Source organism: Rhinolophus hipposideros (assembly GCF_964194185.1).
Source record: "Rhinolophus hipposideros genome assembly, chromosome: 9".
Lineage (NCBI taxonomy): Eukaryota > Metazoa > Chordata > Mammalia > Chiroptera > Rhinolophidae > Rhinolophus > Rhinolophus hipposideros.
Genome location: NC_138055.1, coordinates 80,809,355 through 80,828,109, shown reverse-complemented (window position 1 = coordinate 80,828,109; position 18,755 = coordinate 80,809,355). Strand labels below are relative to the sequence as shown.

At 31.9% G+C, this 18,755-nt stretch overlaps 1 protein-coding gene across 8 annotated transcripts in view; it reads left to right on the top strand.

Moving 5' to 3' along the window:
* The window catches only part of CEP290 (centrosomal protein 290), a 91,574-nt gene that overhangs the window by 51,590 nt on the left and 21,229 nt on the right, over positions 1-18,755 (top strand). For all 8 annotated transcript variants that reach the window (XM_081058295.1, XM_081058294.1, XM_081058293.1 and 5 more), the window contains 13 exons: positions 447-902; positions 2,255-2,419; positions 3,002-3,109; positions 3,315-3,449; positions 4,631-4,897; positions 5,526-5,633; positions 6,291-6,490; positions 8,950-9,163; positions 10,113-10,250; positions 11,741-11,962; positions 12,298-12,420; positions 15,974-16,119; positions 16,972-17,127. In XM_081058295.1, coding sequence (XP_080914421.1) covers positions 447-902; positions 2,255-2,419; positions 3,002-3,109; positions 3,315-3,449; positions 4,631-4,897; positions 5,526-5,633; positions 6,291-6,490; positions 8,950-9,163; positions 10,113-10,250; positions 11,741-11,962; positions 12,298-12,420; positions 15,974-16,119; positions 16,972-17,127 — 2,438 coding nt within the window. The remainder of the gene's footprint in view (positions 1-446; positions 903-2,254; positions 2,420-3,001; positions 3,110-3,314; positions 3,450-4,630; positions 4,898-5,525; positions 5,634-6,290; positions 6,491-8,949; positions 9,164-10,112; positions 10,251-11,740; positions 11,963-12,297; positions 12,421-15,973; positions 16,120-16,971; positions 17,128-18,755) is intronic.

Sequence of the window (18,755 nt, the reverse complement as noted above, 5' to 3'; positions counted from 1 at the left end):
CATAATACAGAAAAGTCTTTAAAAACTTACAAATGCATTTTGCTGATCAAAGGTAAGACACTGAGAAGAAATAGGTCTTTTATAACAATATTTTCTCTTGCAGCTTTATGTAGCTTTTCATGTATTCTCATGTACTTTTCTTAGGATTAAAAAACACATTGTCTGCATTAGCATTATATCAGTATTATTATTTAGATATGGAAATTAAGAAAATACAGTAATATTCCAACAGTTAGATTCTAGATTTGGATTTTAAATGTGTTTGATTGTAAGTTTTATTTTTTACAATTCTTTGGTAATTTGTATTAAAGCAAGGTTAGATTTTTTAGGTTCTCATATAACACACTTTTAAATTTTATTTATTAAATTATGATATTAAATCCATGATCAGTTTCATTGGGAAAACTTGAAACTTACTACAAATGTATATATTTGTTTTATATTAGGCACAGTCTGATGAAAAGGCACTAATTGCCAAGTTGCACCAACACATTGTTTCTCTTCAAATTAGTGAGGCAACTGCTCTTGGTAAGTTGGAATTGGTTACATCTAAGCTGCAGAAGATGGAGGCCTGTAATTTGCGCTTAGAACAAAAACTTGATGAAAAAGAACAGACTCTCTATTATGCCCGTTTGGAGGGGAGAAACAGAGCAAAACATCTGCGCCAAACAGTTCAATCCCTGCGACGCCAGTTCAGTGGAGCTCTACCCTTGGCTCAACAGGAAAAGTTCTCTAAAACAATGATTCAGTTACAAAATGACAAACTGAAGATAATGCAAGAAATGAAAAATTCTCAACAAGAACATAGAAATGTGGAGAACAAAACAATGGAGATGGAATTAAAGTTAAAGGGGTTAGAAGAGTTAATAAGCACTTTAAAGGATGCCAGGGGGGCCCAAAAGGTAAACACTGATTTTTAAGTTCAGTATTTCCAAAAAAGTTACATAATAATTTTAAGTTCTTAATATGTGCCTATATGAAAAATGCTTAATATATGACCAAAATTCCAATTGTAAGTGAAAAATTTAGATTTTATAAATGAAGGGCTTTGCTTATTTGGATGTCTGTATGTAAAAATAAAATGATACTCTTCTAAGCAATGATTTTGCAGAAATGTTTAGACTGTATAATATCAAAGAATTTTGAATGCTTTAGAAAAGTTTATATATATAAAAATTAAATACTAATTATAATTATTTTTAAACATTATAGTAGTTATCAGTTGAATTCTACTCTTCATCATTATATTTCTTTAAAAGTATTTACAAGTAAGACCACATTTATTTTCTAATGTAATGTTTGTTTTTACCTTTATTTTAAAGAATTAAATGAAAAATAATTATTTTGTAACTAAATGTTATTCTCTAGGCTACTAATATTTAGGATTTCCACTTTTGAAAGTAAAACCAATATTTCAATTACATGCTTACATAAGTACCCACTAAATACATAAAAGTAAATGAATAAATGAATGATGTTAATGATATCCACTCAAATATAATTTGAAGAATGTTTTATGTTAAGATCCTACATGTTTTTAGAAAATTCTATGGAAATTCTGAATAAACTGTCATGTGTCTCAAGCAATGATAATTTTATGTTTTATTATAGAATGTCCATTAACTTAATTTAAAATCATTAGGATCTGTAGAGAAATATATTACTGCATTTTGCTGTGTATAATGTGCTCCCAGGTATAATGAGCACCCCTGTTTTTGGTCCAAACTTTCAGGGAAAATAATCTTTCTTTTTAATTCTTTGATTTACATTTTTATTTGTTTACATTTAGTAATTGTTTTTGCATTATAAAGGAATTCCAGCATTTATTTTTTAACATATGGTACAAGAATTTTATGTAACAAATAATTACAAAACAAAAGAACAGATACAAGGTACAAGAAATTTTATGTATTGGTAACAAATTTATGATGTTTACGTATCCATAGATGGCCCAGAACTCTTTGTCGTTGCAAGTTTGTTTTAAGTTCAACAAAACCGATTATTGTATTCCAGGGTATTATTTTACATAGGGATATCATTATTGATTTCTAGAGTTACATTTTTAACTCATAAGGATAAGTAAAGGAATTAAAAACATTTATATAGGTAGGGAATTAGTTCTTCCCATGTATAATGCACATCCTTATTTTTCCCTCACAAATTTGGGCAAAGGAGTGCGCATTATACACGGCAAAATACGTTATTTACTTACATGGTATTTACATTTATGTGTATATAATTTGTAAACCTTTAGGTAATCAGTTGGCATATGAAAATAGAAGAACTCCGTCTTCAAGAGCTTAAACTAAATCGAGAATTAGTTAAGGATAAAGAAGAAATAAAATATTTGAATAATATAATTTCTGAATACGAGCATACAATCAGCAGTCTGGAGGAAGAAATTGTGCAGCAGAACAAGGTTTCATTTCATATTTATTTTGATGTTTTGTTCCTAAGATTTTAAACATAAGAGCATTGTGTGTGTGCCTACATCATTCTCCTATTTGAATTTAGCTTCCATTATTCTGGTATAAAATATTCAATACCTTATTTTCTAAACCATTCTAAAAATACATATTTATTTATGTTGTAATAATTGTCTTAAACTTAAAAGGAACAATACATAAGCACATTTGTCTCTGTCCCTTATTAGTAAATATATACATTCCATGGTGAAAGGGACTTGGCTTTGTTCACTACTATGTTTGCATTGCCTAGAATCATGCTTGGCACCTAGTACGTGTCATTAAATATGTTTTGGGTGGATGGATAGATGAATGGATGCATGGAAGGACTGAAAACCTAACTCCGCATTTGTCTAGCTCTATAATCTTAGGCAAGTTACTTCACCTTTTTGAATTTGCTTCCTTTTCCCATAAAATGAGAATAGTGACCTCAAAGGGTTATCATGAGGATTAAATAAGAAAATGTATGTAAAAATTCTTGTTAATTGCTTGGTGAGTGTCTCTGTATATGTCTGACACAAACTGTCTTTTTTCAGTTTCATGAAGAAAGGCAAATGGCCTGGGATCAAAGAGAAGTTGAGCTGGAACGTCAACTAGACGTTTTTGACCGTCAGCAAAATGAAATACTAAAAGCAGCACAAAAGGTATGAGTGATTAATCCTGTTTGCTACTCTGTAGTATGGCCTATAATGTTAACCAATGGTTTCTAAAGTCAAATGGAATTTTAATTTATCTTTTTATATTTCAAATATAAGTGGTTTTAACCATATCTTGTCATATAGTTTTAAAAATTAATATTGTTTTTCTCAATGCTACAATTTTTTTTTTTTATGCTATTTTTCTTAATAGTTTGAAGAGGTTACAGGATCCATGCCAGACCCTAGTTTGCCCCTTCCAAATCAACTTGAGATTGCTCTAAGAAAACTTAAGGAGAATGCTCGAATAATCCTGGAAACACGGGCAACTTGCAAATCACTAGAAGAGGTAATTAGAAAACTTTGCATTTTGATTAGGGTATTATTGGGTATGTGGAATTTTCTAAATAATATTTTTAATGAGGATTACATATAGAATGATGAATCTGTTGCTAATTCCACTCTCCTTTTCTACTCTCCCATTATGTTTCTTATAGCCAATAAAGAACCACAGATATAGCTGATATGAATTCATTATTCATTTAATCATTACTTGTCACTTTTGAGCACACTGATTAGTAGTAGTGAGCATGAAAGTAAACAAGAACATTTGATTATAGTTTCATGAGCAATATATTACCTTCTGTATCATCAAGAATTGTTTTCATCCTTGTTTTATGTTTTATTTGAAGTGCATGTTGTGTTCTCTATGAATCAGTTCTAGTTCATTCCTTTTGTGGGTGGTTAAAGGATTTGAAAAAGAGCTAGAAATTACTTTCTAGTTTAATTTAGCTTTTAAATTTGATAATCAAATCTGTCTTTATTAAATTATACAGAATATAATAAACGATATGATTTTCCTTTTAGTTCACATCTAAGCAAGTACATTTAAATACAGTTTGCTAGTAAAATTATACATATTTTAATCAATTAAGGAAACTTAGATTTTCTTCAGTAATCGTAAGATTTGTCATTCATGTGAATTTCCACGGAGTTACTTCATTTAAAACATCAGACTTAATCTTCTGGAAGAGTGAACACTTTTTGTGTTTTATTTTCATAAACTACTGATTGTATAATAGTGATTCATTGACCTGGGCCACTAAAGTTCCAATTTTTATACTCAGCTTAGTTTTATGAGTTATTCTTCTAGTGCTCTGATAGTCAATGGACCGAAATAAAGGAATGATTTATTACATTTCCTTTCTAAATCTAGCAACACCACACATTCTTAGTTCTAAAACTATAAGATATATATAAAGTACCTTAAATTCCATTTTCATCATAACAATGAAGTTTCTAACACATGTAAATAAATAAAATAAATAAATAAATAAAATATACACACGGATAACTATGCTGTCACATAGAAATGTAATCTAATTAACCTTATTGAATATCATTTGGCTATTACAAGTATGATGTGAAAAATAAAGGGAAACTCCTTTTTTAACTTACCTGAAATTCAGATGAAACATTTTTAAAACAAGAAATATATTTTAATGATTTATTATGATTTGATCATTGCAGAAGCTAAAAGAAAAAGAATCTGCTGTACGGTTAGCAGAGCAAAATATTCTGTCAAGAGACAAAATAATCAGTGAGCTGAGGCTTCGGCTGCCTGCCACTGCTGAACGAGAAAAGCTCATAGCGGACCTAGGCAGAAAAGAGGTGGAACCACAGTCACATCGCACACTGAAAATTGCTCAACAGACCATTGCAAACATGCAAGCAAGGTTAAATCAAAAGGAAGAAGTGTTAAAGAAATATCAGCATCTCCTGGAAAAAGCCAGAGAGGTATTTTATTAGGTTGTGCTGTTTTACTTATTTTTTTAGTCAAATGCTAATATTATTCTGCCCTGATGTAGTAGTTCATTTTTTTATTTCAAATGATTCTGTTTGAGAATTGATAATTTCGGATGATTGGATTACAGATCTGTCAGTAAAACTGGAAGTTTGTGTATTTTAATCTTTCTCTTATGGGCTGACTAAACCAGGAATAGAGTTGTCTTGGTGCATCTGTATGATATTGAAAAATATCTGTTGAGTTTGTATGTAAAAGTTGAGGCAGTAAATTGGAAGGAAATCTGTCACACAAGTAATCAGTGAAATCAGATTTGCTAGAACTTTTGAGGGGTGAGGGGTGGAATCTATATTTAAAAAAATTCCTAGAAACAAGTTAAAAGATGATGGATACATATTATTCTAATACTAACATTAAACTATCATCTAAGGCTGGACTTGTTCACCTGAACAGGTGCTAGCGGAAATGCATACTAGTGTAAATATATACGTAAATATATGTGTCGCTTCTTTACCTCATAGGGATTTGGGAAAATTAAAGATAACACATACTTAAGACCTCTAGAATGTGAATTTATTGAAATCATAGTTTAAGGTACAGTTTTGATTTGCTGTAAAACAGGAGCAAAGAGAACTTGTAAAGAAACATGAGGAAGACCTTCACGTTCTTCATCATAAATTGGAAGTACAGGCTGATAGTTCACTCAATAAATTCAAACAAACAGCTTGGGTAAGATTCTAAGAACTTTGTTCTATTCTTTATAGATTTTCAAGACCTTATACTTGAAATTTTAGCTCCCTTGTTTTTGTTTTTGTTTTGCTTTTGGGGGAGAGGGGGAAGCCATCCTATTTTTGTTGCCAGAATAATCTTCTAAAAACACAGCTCTGATCATTCTTCTTCCAGACCCACATCCGTTAGTATCTCGCTGCTGCCTACAAAATCATGTTTATATTCTTTAACCATGTGCTCGAAGACGTCCCTGATCTGACCTCAGTCTTTTGTTTTCAAATTCTGCTTATTATATAAGGTTACCAATATCTAACTGATTTTCCTGTTCTGAATCCAGTTCATACGTGCCTCTTTTGATCTTCTGCATGTGTGAAATGATCTATTTTTCATCTCCTAACATGCAAATCTTAGCATCTTTGAGCCTTTACTCATTAATTCAATCCGCATTTATTGACCCTCCACAGAATGTATGCACTTTGCTAGATCTTGGTAATATAGAGATTATCTCTATTTTCTGTTTTTTCTTTAAGCTTTCATTGCCTGTTAAATTTTAGATCAGATATTATTCTTGATCGTTTGAGGAACCAAATTAAAATAATGAAATAATTATGGCATTGAGTTGTGCATGTTCATGGCTAATTTATTCATACTTCATAGGATTTAATAAAACAGTCTCCTACTCCAGTTCCTACCATCAAGCATTTTATGCGCCTGGCTGAGATGGAACAGACAGTAGCAGAACAAGATGACTCTCTCTCCTCACTTTTGGTCAAACTAAAAAAGGTGTCCCAAGATTTAGAGAGACAAAAAGAAATCACCAAATTAAAGATCAAAGAATTTGAAAATGTTAAATTACGGTAAGTCTTAGAAGTATGTTCTGAAAATAGGCAAATGTAATAATGATATGATGAGGATAAACGGAAGCGTCGTGCATTGCTCTAAAAACTTTATGTATATTATCTCGTTTTAGCCTCAGGACTACTTATAACATAGGTTATATTCTCCCCACTTTTCACATAGGAAACTAGGCCACAGGAAGGCTCAGTAACATGCCTGCGAGGAGGTGGAAAATCACAATTTGAATCTAGTCAGTCTGACTCAAACGCCAACCCAAATTCTGGTCCAGAATCTTGTTTTTAACCTCTGTAAACTTCTGTTTCATCATGTGTAAAATGGAAATGACAATACTTACCCTAGCTCTTTCAGAGTGGTTATTTGAAGGCCAAATGATACTGTATATGAAAGTAATTTGAAAACTATAAAGTAACAAATAAATATAAAACTTTTGTTTATACATCCATAAGAGTTTCTGGTACATTGTAGAGGTTCAAAAAATGTTGTTGAATGAAAAATTAGCTATTTTTTTATTAACCGTATTGACAGTAAGGGGTTTCACAGCATTCATCTCCGTATTAGAGACTTTAAACATTGCTCAACCAATTTATCAGAATATAGATTTGAAACCTTAACTAGGTTTATAGTTATGTATTTTGTAATCATTGTAGAACTTTCTCTCTGCACCTTGATTTCTTATCTGAGAAAAATGAGTTGAACTATTTGACTTATAATTCCATTCTAGGTCTGAAGCTGTCATAGAACCTTTGATTCTTTACTCACTTATCCAAGATGCCTCTGACAGAATGAATACTACTTTTGCTTTAAGAAGCTGACACTTTAAAGAAATTATTCTTTAAAAGAGATTTAGCAATAACATCGGGTATCTTTTTAATCTAATCTTCCCTACCGTGTTAAATTTTATACTTGAGATGTTTTAGAGTGTAAAATTCTGCTTTCGAACCTAATTCCTGGGTGTTGAAAATAACTATCTTTTCAAATTACCGTGTGTTTGTGTGTGTGCGTGTGTGTGAGTGTGTGTATTTTTTTTTTTAACTTTTATTTTTTGCCACAGTAGTTGTTTTGCATTTTGCCAGCCATTTTAGTCTAAAATTATACTTTTATTCTCTGTGCAAATTGGTATTGTCAATATAAGAACATCCAAATCTGTAGGAAACTTTTATTAGTTTATTTATAGTTTATCTGAGCCAAAGGAGATCTCTCAACAGACATCAAAGTGCTTCCCAGAATGACATGTATTTGGCATTCAAAAGGGGACAGCAAGAGATGGGAGAAAGCAAGGTGGGGACTGGATTACAGGATAATTAACAAGGTTATGTGCTTTCACGGAGGGGTCTGAAAAAGAGGCATTTCCAAGGTGTGTTAAACCCCTAGGTGCACAGAAATGATGGACAGGGCTGCTTATAGCAAAGATAAACCTTTTACTAAAGAAGTTAGAAGCCTGGGTCTGACTCCCTACCATGGCCTGTGTTAGGCATTTATGATCAGATCACCCACAGTATGCATATTTTAATGTGTCTTAGGGAATTATAGATCTGTGTGTTTTTTTTAGTAAAACCTTATATTTTCAGAATTTGATGATTATTTATAGTGACAAGTTTTTGCTATAAGCAACGAGTCTTAGAGTATTTAACACAGTTTCATAGTTTAATAGTCTTCTTATTGTCAGAGTTTAATAATTTAAATCTCCATATTGATGACTTTATTAATACAGTGTCTAAATACACACTGAACTGGATGTAATTTAGAATATCACTTACCAATGATGAATTTACAGTGGGATTAATTGAATTAAGTGTCCACTGATAGTATCTACTTCCGTATCTGTAGATAATAGATATAGATATAATACTAGTGATTTTAGAACCATAAACAGATGAATAGTACATGTGATTTCTGTGAAAGTTTACATTTTGTCTTTGAAACATGACCCTATAGGGCAGTGGTTCTCAGCTGAGGTAATTATTCAGTCTTCCTCCCTCCCCCCCATCTCGTCCCAAGACATTTGGTAATGTCTGGAGACACTTTTGGTTGTCACAACTAGGAGGCACTATCGGCATCTAGTGGGTAGAAGCAAAGGCTAAACATCTTACAATGTCCCTCCCCGCCACAGTCAAAAAGTCAGTAGTGTCATGGATGAGAAGCTCACATACAGAGGAAGCAGTCACATCTTGCAGGACACAGTATTTAAAGTGCTATTGTGTTCATTTTCTGTATTATTTGTCTAGAGCCACACAATTACTTCGTGCAATAATTACCAAAAACAGTAGACAGAAACTAGAAAGGAAAGGTCTATTTTATGTTAAGTTTAAGAGTAGTTAAGTGGGATAAAGCACTGCACTTCTTGGATTTGGATCAAGACTTAGGTTGTAAGAATACTTAGGACCAAACATTTGCTCTTTGTGTGACGTGTATCAAAGTGTTAGTTGTAGCAACCGATACATTTGTTTGCTTGTATTAGGCTCCAAGAAAACCATGCAGATGAAGTGAAAAAAGTGAAAGCAGAAGTAGAGAACTTAAGGTATCTTCTGGCCCAGTCACAAAAGGAGTCACAGAGTTTAAAATCTGAACTTCAGGCTCAAAAAGAAGCAAATTCAAGAGCTCCAACAACTACAATGAAAAATTTAGTAGAAAGGTTAAAGAGCCAATTAGCCCTTAAAGAGAAACAACAAAAAGTAAGTAACAACAGAAAATTATCAACATTTGGGAAATAACACGTGGTAGGTTGCTTTTAGAGTAAACTTGTAAAAGATGATAGTATTTATCTCTGCTGTAATATAAAGAATATAAGCCTTATGCTATTTAAGCAAGGTCTTTTAAGATAATTCTTTTTAATAGCCTTAGTGTTGGAATGTTTAAATGCAGATATAGTCCAGCTTATCTTTTTATGTTGTCAGCTACCTATTTGTGGGTTAACTGTAGGAAATAAGGGGAAATGTTAACTCCATAATATCCGCTACTTTTTTACTGGGATTTTATGCTACTGAGGATTCTTGAACAATTTGAATAATTGAACAGTTTTGAACAGTTTGAGGATTAAGAGGGAGATATGACAGTGAGTAAGGATTAAAGAAGACCAGAGAGTTGTATGAGAAGTTGGTCAGTGGATTATCAGATTTATTAGTTTTTTCAATTTATCTCAGATTTGATATACTCAGTTGTTTTAGAAGGTGCTATTGTTTTTCTATGCTAGCTCATGAAATTTATTGGCAAACTTTAACGCCTTTTTTAATTCTTTGACTTTCTTAGTCTACTTAAATCCAATTAATTTCACATGGAAGTATATCCTGAGTAATTCAGATAAATGTCTAAATTTGAATATTTGAAAACAAAACATACCTGAGTTTTGTAATACAAATTGCCTGATTTAATGCTGTGTTCCCAAAATTATTACTGTCAAGATTTTGAATTCTCATAATCAATGTGGAAAGAATTGAGTTCATTTACTAAAGGAAATTCACTTGAAAAAATTGGGTTGTTAGTTTGTGAACTATTCTTGATTAAACACATGGTATTTTAGGAAAAATAGTTAAAAGTAATAAAGCTTATTTATTTTTTGTATTACATATTTTTCATTAAATATCAATTTTTCAAAAAACAATATGTTTATTTTGTAATTTATAGGCACTTAGTCGAGCACTTTTAGAACTCCGGGCAGAAATGACAGCAGCAGCTGAAGAACGTATTATTTCTGCAACTTCTCAGAAAGAGGCCAGTCTCAATGTTCAGCAAATTGTTGATCGACATACTAAAGAGCTAAAGGTGAACATCAGTCCATTCATTAGTATAACAAAATTCCTGATAATTCCACTGGAAGACAATTCACTTTTTTTTCTTCAACAATAGATATTTTTATTGTTCTTATCACTGGTTATCATAATCTTTGCAATTTGCAAAGGATAGGCCATTATAAGCTACTCTTCCTAGTATAATTAAAGAAACATTTTCCTTAGGATTTTTACTTGTATTGATAAATGAGATAAATGTGTAGGTCTTTTTGTTTAGTTTTCTTTTGCCATTATCAAAATTTTCTATCTAGTTTTTGCTAGTTCATACTAGGAATTAATTAACTTTCCTTTTTTACTCCCCAAAATAGTTTATGGAAATCATGTAGTCCTTGACATTTAATCTATAGATCTGCCTGGCTCTGAAGGCTTTTTTTGAAGTTATTTATTTTTTGGCGATGTGTTTTATTATTTTCTTACCCAGCTGTTAGGTTTGATTATTTAAACCTTTTTTTCCAACACGTATATGTCATAAGGATTTTCAAATTTCTTTACACAAAGTTTCATATACTATATTCTGGGTAAAATGAAAAATCTTTTTATATATTGTTTCTGCTTGTAATTTTGATGTACTCTTGGTTTATTTGTATATACCCTTCATCACCATTAAACTGTATGAGGATTGGATTTTACTCAGTTTTTTAAATCTATTGTACCTATCAAGATTATGAGTGTAGTTGACAGTAAAAATCCATTAAGTAATAAATATATAAATAGGAATAAACTTTTATTGATGTCTTCTTCATTTAATACCTTTCTCTTTGCCTGAAACATTTTTGACCTCTTCACATTCTTCAAGTCCTTTTCCTCAAAGCCTTTTTTGACCCCAGGAAAGTTTGTTTTTCTTCTAACCGCATTATAATACTATTAATTTCCTATTAGTAGTATTAATAATGCATTTGGCCTGTAATAATTTATTCAACAAAACGTATATTAAGTACAAGTATTCCCATCACTGTTACTGTATAGGATAGCTGGGAACTCTTTTCTATATATATTTTCTTATGTATACGTCTGGTATTACAAGTTACTCTTTCATGTTTTGTCCTTACAAAGTCGATTAGAAACTACTTCTAGTCAAAGATTTTGTTTATACTGCTCTTATGCTTCATAGTGTTTAAAACATTACTGTGTACATTGGTATGTACTTGTTTCTTTAATAAATTAATTCAGCCATAATGAAACATTTGCTTATTTGATAAGATTTTGGTTCTAGGTGTTTGTTGAAGATTAATTGCTCTAAACTATTTCTTCATGTTTTATTTTTTTAACTCAAAGTAGACTTGGTTTATTGGAAATGAAGATGGAAAAATATGTGTAGTTTGTGTTTTTTTTTCCATGTGTACTTAAACATTTAGATTAAAACTTTCTTCTTAAGTATTAATGGTGTATTTTCAGATTACTTTGCTTTTATCATTGATACTTGGTGAAGATTTATGAATTAAGCCTTTCTTTATTTTATATTAGTCACAAATTGAAGATTTAAGTGAAAATCTTTTAAAATTGAAAGAAGCTCTTAAAACAAGTAAAAACAGAGAAAACTCACTAACCGATAATTTGAATGACTTAACCAATGAACTACAAAAAAAACAAAAAGCCTATAATAAGATACTTAGAGAGAAAGATGAAATTGATCAAGAGAATGATGAACTGAAAAGGCAAATTAGAAGACTAACTAGTGGATTACAGGTAATTTTATATTTAATGGTGAAAATGTCTTTGATTTATAATATATAGGTAGCAGTTGATTCCCACGCTTGAATTTTATAAATCATATTTGCTAAAGCTAGCTTTCAAATCACCTTGATTAATGCAGCTAATTACTTCAGTGATCTCTATTGTATTTGTAATTTTGGCGTAGCATACCTTATTAAAATGCCAAAGCAGTTATATATATCAGTAGTGTCATTTAGAAAGTATGGTAAGCTATAATCTCAGAAAATTTCTTTAATTGGAATATTTGTTGTGTATTTTATTTGATACTTTTTAACTTATGAAATGTTAAAATACGTCTTATTTTTCAGGGCAAACCTCTGATAGATAATAAACAAAGTTTAATTGAAGAACTCCAAAAGAAAATTAAAAAGCTAGAAAGCCAACTAGAAAGAAAGGTGGATGAGATAGAAATAAAGCCTATGAAAGAAAAGGTATGTAAAGAAACATACTGATATGTTTAAGGTAGTGATAGACTGTTAAGTATGTAATTGAGGAACAACTGATATACTATATTAATTTAAAGACCTAATAATACTATGAATGGTACTGGATAATGTGGAGAAGTCTAAGACAAGCTTCTGTTCTTTAGGAATTTACAAGTGTGCTTGAAGAGACACCTATAATGTAACTCTTATTTGGAAATTACCTCATGTTCTCCATGTCATATTCTTGATATTATATTATGACGTCTACCTCCAAAATCTCTTCACACCTTACATATCCAACTGTCTTTATCACTTCTTCCCGTTGTAATTGTTTACATATTGGTGATTTGACCTTTGGAAAAGAAAGCTGGGCATTTTCAGTCTTCTATCTTAACCAAATGTGTCCTTTTTATCCGTCAGTAGACTTGACTGTTATTTCAGGGTAAAGAACCTTATTTGGAATATATTCAATACTTACAGTAATATTAAATAACCCACTCATAAATTGATTCTGTCATGTAGGAAAAATTGCTTAAAATTTTCTTACAAGTTAACTAGTATACTATTTTATAATAAAAATTATTGATAGAAATAATCAACCCAAAGAAAAAATAAAATTGGCTAAAATACATATAATTAAGTTTGTTACAAATAATAAACTGGAGACATATCTTGTTGGTAGCACTGAAAATATCAAAAGTGACCTGAGAAATATCGGTGCTAGTAGTAATGTTTGCCCCTGAAGAAAATCACAACAAAGAAACTATAATTAGAAAAAATTTACCCAGAAATATTCAATTTCTGTAAAATAATTTCAATAACATGGAAATAGAAAAGAAAATTATGTACCTTTAGTGACTCTGTATAGAAAATAGGAAATAGGATTAAATGTTTTAACAGTGTATTACCAAACAAAATGTTTTCTCTATGAAAATTCACCAAGGTCAGTAAAATTTTGGATAAAATGTTTGCATTTATATATGGATCCACATATAATTTTGTAATTGATATACGTGGATCCACAACATACTTGCTGTCAGAAGCTTTGTTGGTGAAAACTGCAAGCCCAGACTGTCTACTCTTCTAGATTGGTCTCTTCACTGCCTTCGTACTTGGGCAAATGTCTAATTCTTGGATACCAGTTCCTAACCTGATTCCTATCAGAATACTTCAATGGCCTTGGGGCTTTGCCTGGACTCCTAACCTCTGTTGCTTCAGCTTATTTCTCCTTAAAACAGATAATACTATTTGCATTGCCAGTGTCTCAAGATTGTTTTGACAATGAAATGGAAGTTTTTTGTAAGCCATCATGTCCATACGAGTGTACGATATTATCACTAACTAGAAAAAGAACACAGAGAGTTACACTAAATCAGATTCCACAGTGCTGGGCATTTCCAATTTATGAATGTTTTTATACTCAAAGAATGCTTTCTTATTGAAATTTCAACATTGTTTTCTCTATAATCAATGTCTATACTCTCTATATAACAAAACCCACTCCCATGGCTTGCAGTCCTATTTTTATTATGCTGCTTTATTTTTCTCCATAGCACTTACTACTGTCTGACATACTAGAGATTTACTTAGCTATGTGTTCATCTTTTGGACTGTAAGCTTTGATGGCAGGAACTTTGCCTGTTTGTTTATTGTTGTATCCTCAGCTTCTAGAACAGTCCCTAGCACATGGTGGATGCTCAGTATTTGTGGAATGAATGAAAATTTTCAAATGCAATAATATTATTCTGAAACCTATGCATAAGAGGATATTGGTATAGAAAACATGAAAACTACTTTTCCTATCCTCTTTTCTCCCTTTTCCTCCCTCAGTCTCAAACAGACCCTTGGTGATATTTGCCTTGTTATTTTCTGTTGTTGTTGATTTTTGAATTATTTTAGCTTTTCTTTCCTGAGTTCTTCAGGGGGTGATGTCAGATGGGATAGAATTGCCCAGTCCCTACAAAGCGCTATATGCTGCAGAATTATTTATGACATACCTTATGCCCCCAACTAATATTTATATTTCTGGAAATACACAAAATTTCTTGTATATATTTCAGAAACAAATAGAAGTTAATGATTGTCAAACATTTACCGAAGTTTTTACATTTTTTTAAAGGGTACTTTTTAGCTGAACTAAGTGAAAAAAGGTGAAAACTTACCCAGCACAAAAGATAGGCTTGATAGGGCAACTTATCTTAGTTGGGCATTTGACTTTAAACTGGGTATTTGACTTTAAATTATGCTTTTTAACCCTTTCAAGCCCCAACATTCTCTTTTAAAGTAAATATGATGTTTCATAATGTCCCCTCACTATTCCAAATGAAAGTCATGGTTAATATAAACTCGTATCTACATGCATAACTTCAAAAATGCCATTACAAATGCCCTAAATGAAATATAAAGGAGAAACATAAAAGGAAAATAATTTATAAAAATAATAAATACATGTTTTTCATATTTCAACATGTAAATGCTCTGGAATGATTGCACTAGAAAACATGATGAAGTAGCCTTGACCTTTAGGTAATGTTAATGCGAATCCAGACTGAAGCAAATGTATTCTATTGGCTTATATTGTCACAATGGCATTGTCATTTGTAATTTGATTTCCAAAATGGTGAACAATTGTTGGTTCAGTTTTCAGCATGATGTCGACAGACTTAAAAGGAAGGCTGTTGTATTCATAGAAAATTTAGTACATGGTAAAACCATTAAAACATTGTGTAGTAGAATGAAGATATAAGTTCTTAGCTCAGACAACCGTGAACAGAATTTTTAGCTATACATATGAAAGTGCAGTAGGACATTTAGGAGTTGTTCAGTACATGGACTGTTCGGCACTTTCCTTGGACACTTTTTCTGTTATAACAAGCCATGACACCTATCCCTGAAGGACCCTAATTCCCTTTCCTGCTCACCCCCTTTAGCACTTATCACCAACTCACATAACTACAATTTTTCTTTTCTTGTTTTTTATCTATATATTTGCCCCCTTTCTTTAATCCACCCACCCATCCAATGTAAACTAGATTTTACTGTCCATGAAGATAGAATTTTTTTGTTTGGTTTATTATTGCTTCTATTCCTATGCCTAAAGTAGTACCTAGTACCTGGTTAGCACTAAATAAATATATGTTGAATAAGAGAAGTAATGTGCATTGAATATTTGACGGGGCCATGATTGCTATTTTAGGAGATTGTTATGGGGGGACAAGATTGTGTTGGTCATTTGTACATACAGATTATTTGTTAGAAGCTTACTGTAGTCATGGTCATCTGTATTAAAATCATGTGAAGATTCCTTTAGGGTGTTGGCATTAATCCAAACTGTTCCACAAAATTTCATTTGTCAAGTTATAGAATACAGAATTCATAAACTGAAGGGCGTTTTTGTGAATAGCGTGGCGTGCCTAAAGATTATAGAAGTTAGAACCTGTTTACTATTTTCTAGGAAGTTTACTTTTACCCTTGTACTAGTAAACTGTAATTGATAACTCTTAAAATGAAATTTAAAAAAATATTGATAATGTTCTTCCTCCTTTATTGTTGTTTACAGAATGCTAGAGAAGAATTAATTAGATGGGAAGAAGGTAAAAAATGGCAAAGCAAAATAGAGGGAATTCGAAACAAGTTAAAAGAAAAAGAGGGGGAAGTCTATATTCTAACAAAGCAGTTGAATACTTTGAAGGATCTTTTTGCCAAGTGAGTTTAATGTAAAGCTAATTAATTATGAGTAAAGTCTTTAATTGACCTGGAGGTTACCGTATTTTGCAGTGTATAATGCACACTTTTTTCCCAAATTTGTGAGGGAAAAATAAGGATGCTCATTATACATGGCTAGTACTAATTCCATGGCTAGTATCTATATAAATATTTTTAATTCTTTTATTTATACTTATATGTTGAAAGTGTAACTCTAGAAATCAATAACAATATCCATAGGCAAAATAATATCCTGGAATACAATAATCGGTTTTGTTGAACTTAACCACGAACTTGCGACAAAGAGTTCTTGGCCTTCTATGATGGGTAAATATCGTAAATGTGTTACCGGTACATAAAATTTCTTGTACTTTGTATCTGTTCTCGTGTTTTGTAATTATTTGTTACATCAAATGTCTCATACCATAATATGTTAAAAAAATAAATGCTGAAATTCCTTTATAATACAAAAAAACAATTACCTAAATGTAACAAAATACAAATTTGAATTAAAAAAATTAAAGTTTTTTTCTCTGAAAGTTTGGACCAAAAAGGTGGGTGCACATTGTACAGTATATAGTTTCATTATACTGGATAATATAAGAAATTTTCTAGTTTTAATTATCATTTATTATCTATGATTCACTGTTTTTCTTTAAACTATGTTTTAAATATATTTTAACAATTTATAAATGGAATGTCCTGTAATTTTAAAATATGTTAGCTCAGAGAAAATATAAAATGATCTAAATTTTGTATGTTGGTCTTGTAAAGAGTAGGGTACAGTTTAATAAATTGAACAAGCCATACAGTAAATAGTATATTCTCATGATTCCATATTAAATCCCACAGAGCTGATAAAGAGAAACTTACTTTGCAGAGGAAACTAAAATCAACTGGCATGACTGTTAATCATGTTATGGGAGTGAGAGCTTTGGAGTCAGAAAAAGAGTTGGAAGAATTAAAAAAGAGAAATCTTGAATTAGAAAATGACATGTCATATATGAGGTAATCTATTACGTGGAAATGTGCTCTCCATTATAATGAGGAAAAATGGGTTGACCCATAGAAACTGATATGTGTTATTTTAAGCTTGGGTTCTGTTGATTGTCTTTTCACGTGAGTTAAGATATTCCTGTTTCTTTGTATACCATATAACTTTGGATTGTATTCTTGAACTTTTGAATAGTATGTTGTGAGACTCTGAATCTTAGATAAAAATCAGTGGAGAAATGTAGATATTTTTGTTTTAACAGGCAGTTGGTCTGGGTAGGTGCAGGCCCACGCTCCATCGTGCTTTCTTGTGGGCTATGGTTCCAACATCAGTTTCATTTCAAAGCCTTTACAGTACTGTTTGGATCTGTCCTGCCTGTGTACATCCCAGATGACAGTCTCGTATGTGGGCCGTCTTCTCTCTGTGAGTTCAGTTCTCAGAGCCTTTGGTGTTCTGAATAGGATTCTATTCGTACACACACACAGCTCAAGGGTGAGCCCAGAAGCTCATACTTGTGTACTTGTGTGAGCTCCTCCCTTTCTGCCATCTCCCTGACACTTCCTGTTGCCCCAAGTACTTCTCGTACTTTGAACCTAACCTGGCCCTTTAGTTTCCCTGTTCTACTGTGCGCTTGAGTATCTGTGCACACATCTGCAGCCAAGCACACAACAGAGGGCTGAAAGGGGGGCAGGCGAAGTGGGGGAACTACTTTTGCCCTACATTCCTACCCATCACAGCTCTGCTAATTGGAGGAGGTGATTCCCCTCTAAACATTTTGTTTGTGGGTTCTGCCAACACTGCCTATGGCATTGCTTGAGGATTGGGTTATGGAAGGAACGCAAAGAAGGAAAAAAATAACGAGGGATTTTCACATTCTCTGTGCTAGAATTTTAAGGCTCCCCCAGAAGTAGCTCTTTCCTTCAGTGCTGACACTCACTTTAATGTTTCCAGCAATGTAGTGTCCTGGCTAATAAATACTAGAAGAAAAGGAAAGGTAAATTCACTACCTGTTTTCTGATACTTTAAATTCTGGTATCTTGTCCCAATTTGTAAACTGTTTACTTTTCAAAGTCCTGAAGTACATGCTCCATGCATTTAGGAGGGACAACGTTGGATGTGTTTTCTCCATGGTACCTGGATCTGGAAACTTCCATGTCATTTCTTCAGCAGAGCCTTTGAGATTTTCTTGTTTTGGTCTCTTTCCAAGTTGTGTCTTCTGATTTAGTCATGGTAATTCAAAGCAAAATAAAATCATGTCCTAACAACAATGAAAACTACGGTATTTATAATTTTCTGTTTCATTCATTTCTTCCAAGAGGAATGTAAATTATTTTTACCTAATGTGTTTTTTCCTCTTGTAAGTGTTTACAAATGATCTATAATCATGTTACTGATCATTGTCAAAGTCTGGTACCTAGCTGAAATATTTGGATATGAGGATACTTACCGTTCTTAAATTTATTATAGTTTCTGTTAATCTTCAAAAATTACCATTAGTGCTTCTTCATTAATGTATACTGTTGTGTCATTATTAATATAATGTGAGCATAAGAAGTTGAACTTCCTTAAAGGAACATTCATGGGCTACTAGGTTACATCCCAACTCCTTTCCTTCTATTTCATTGTTTCTTAACTCCTTCAG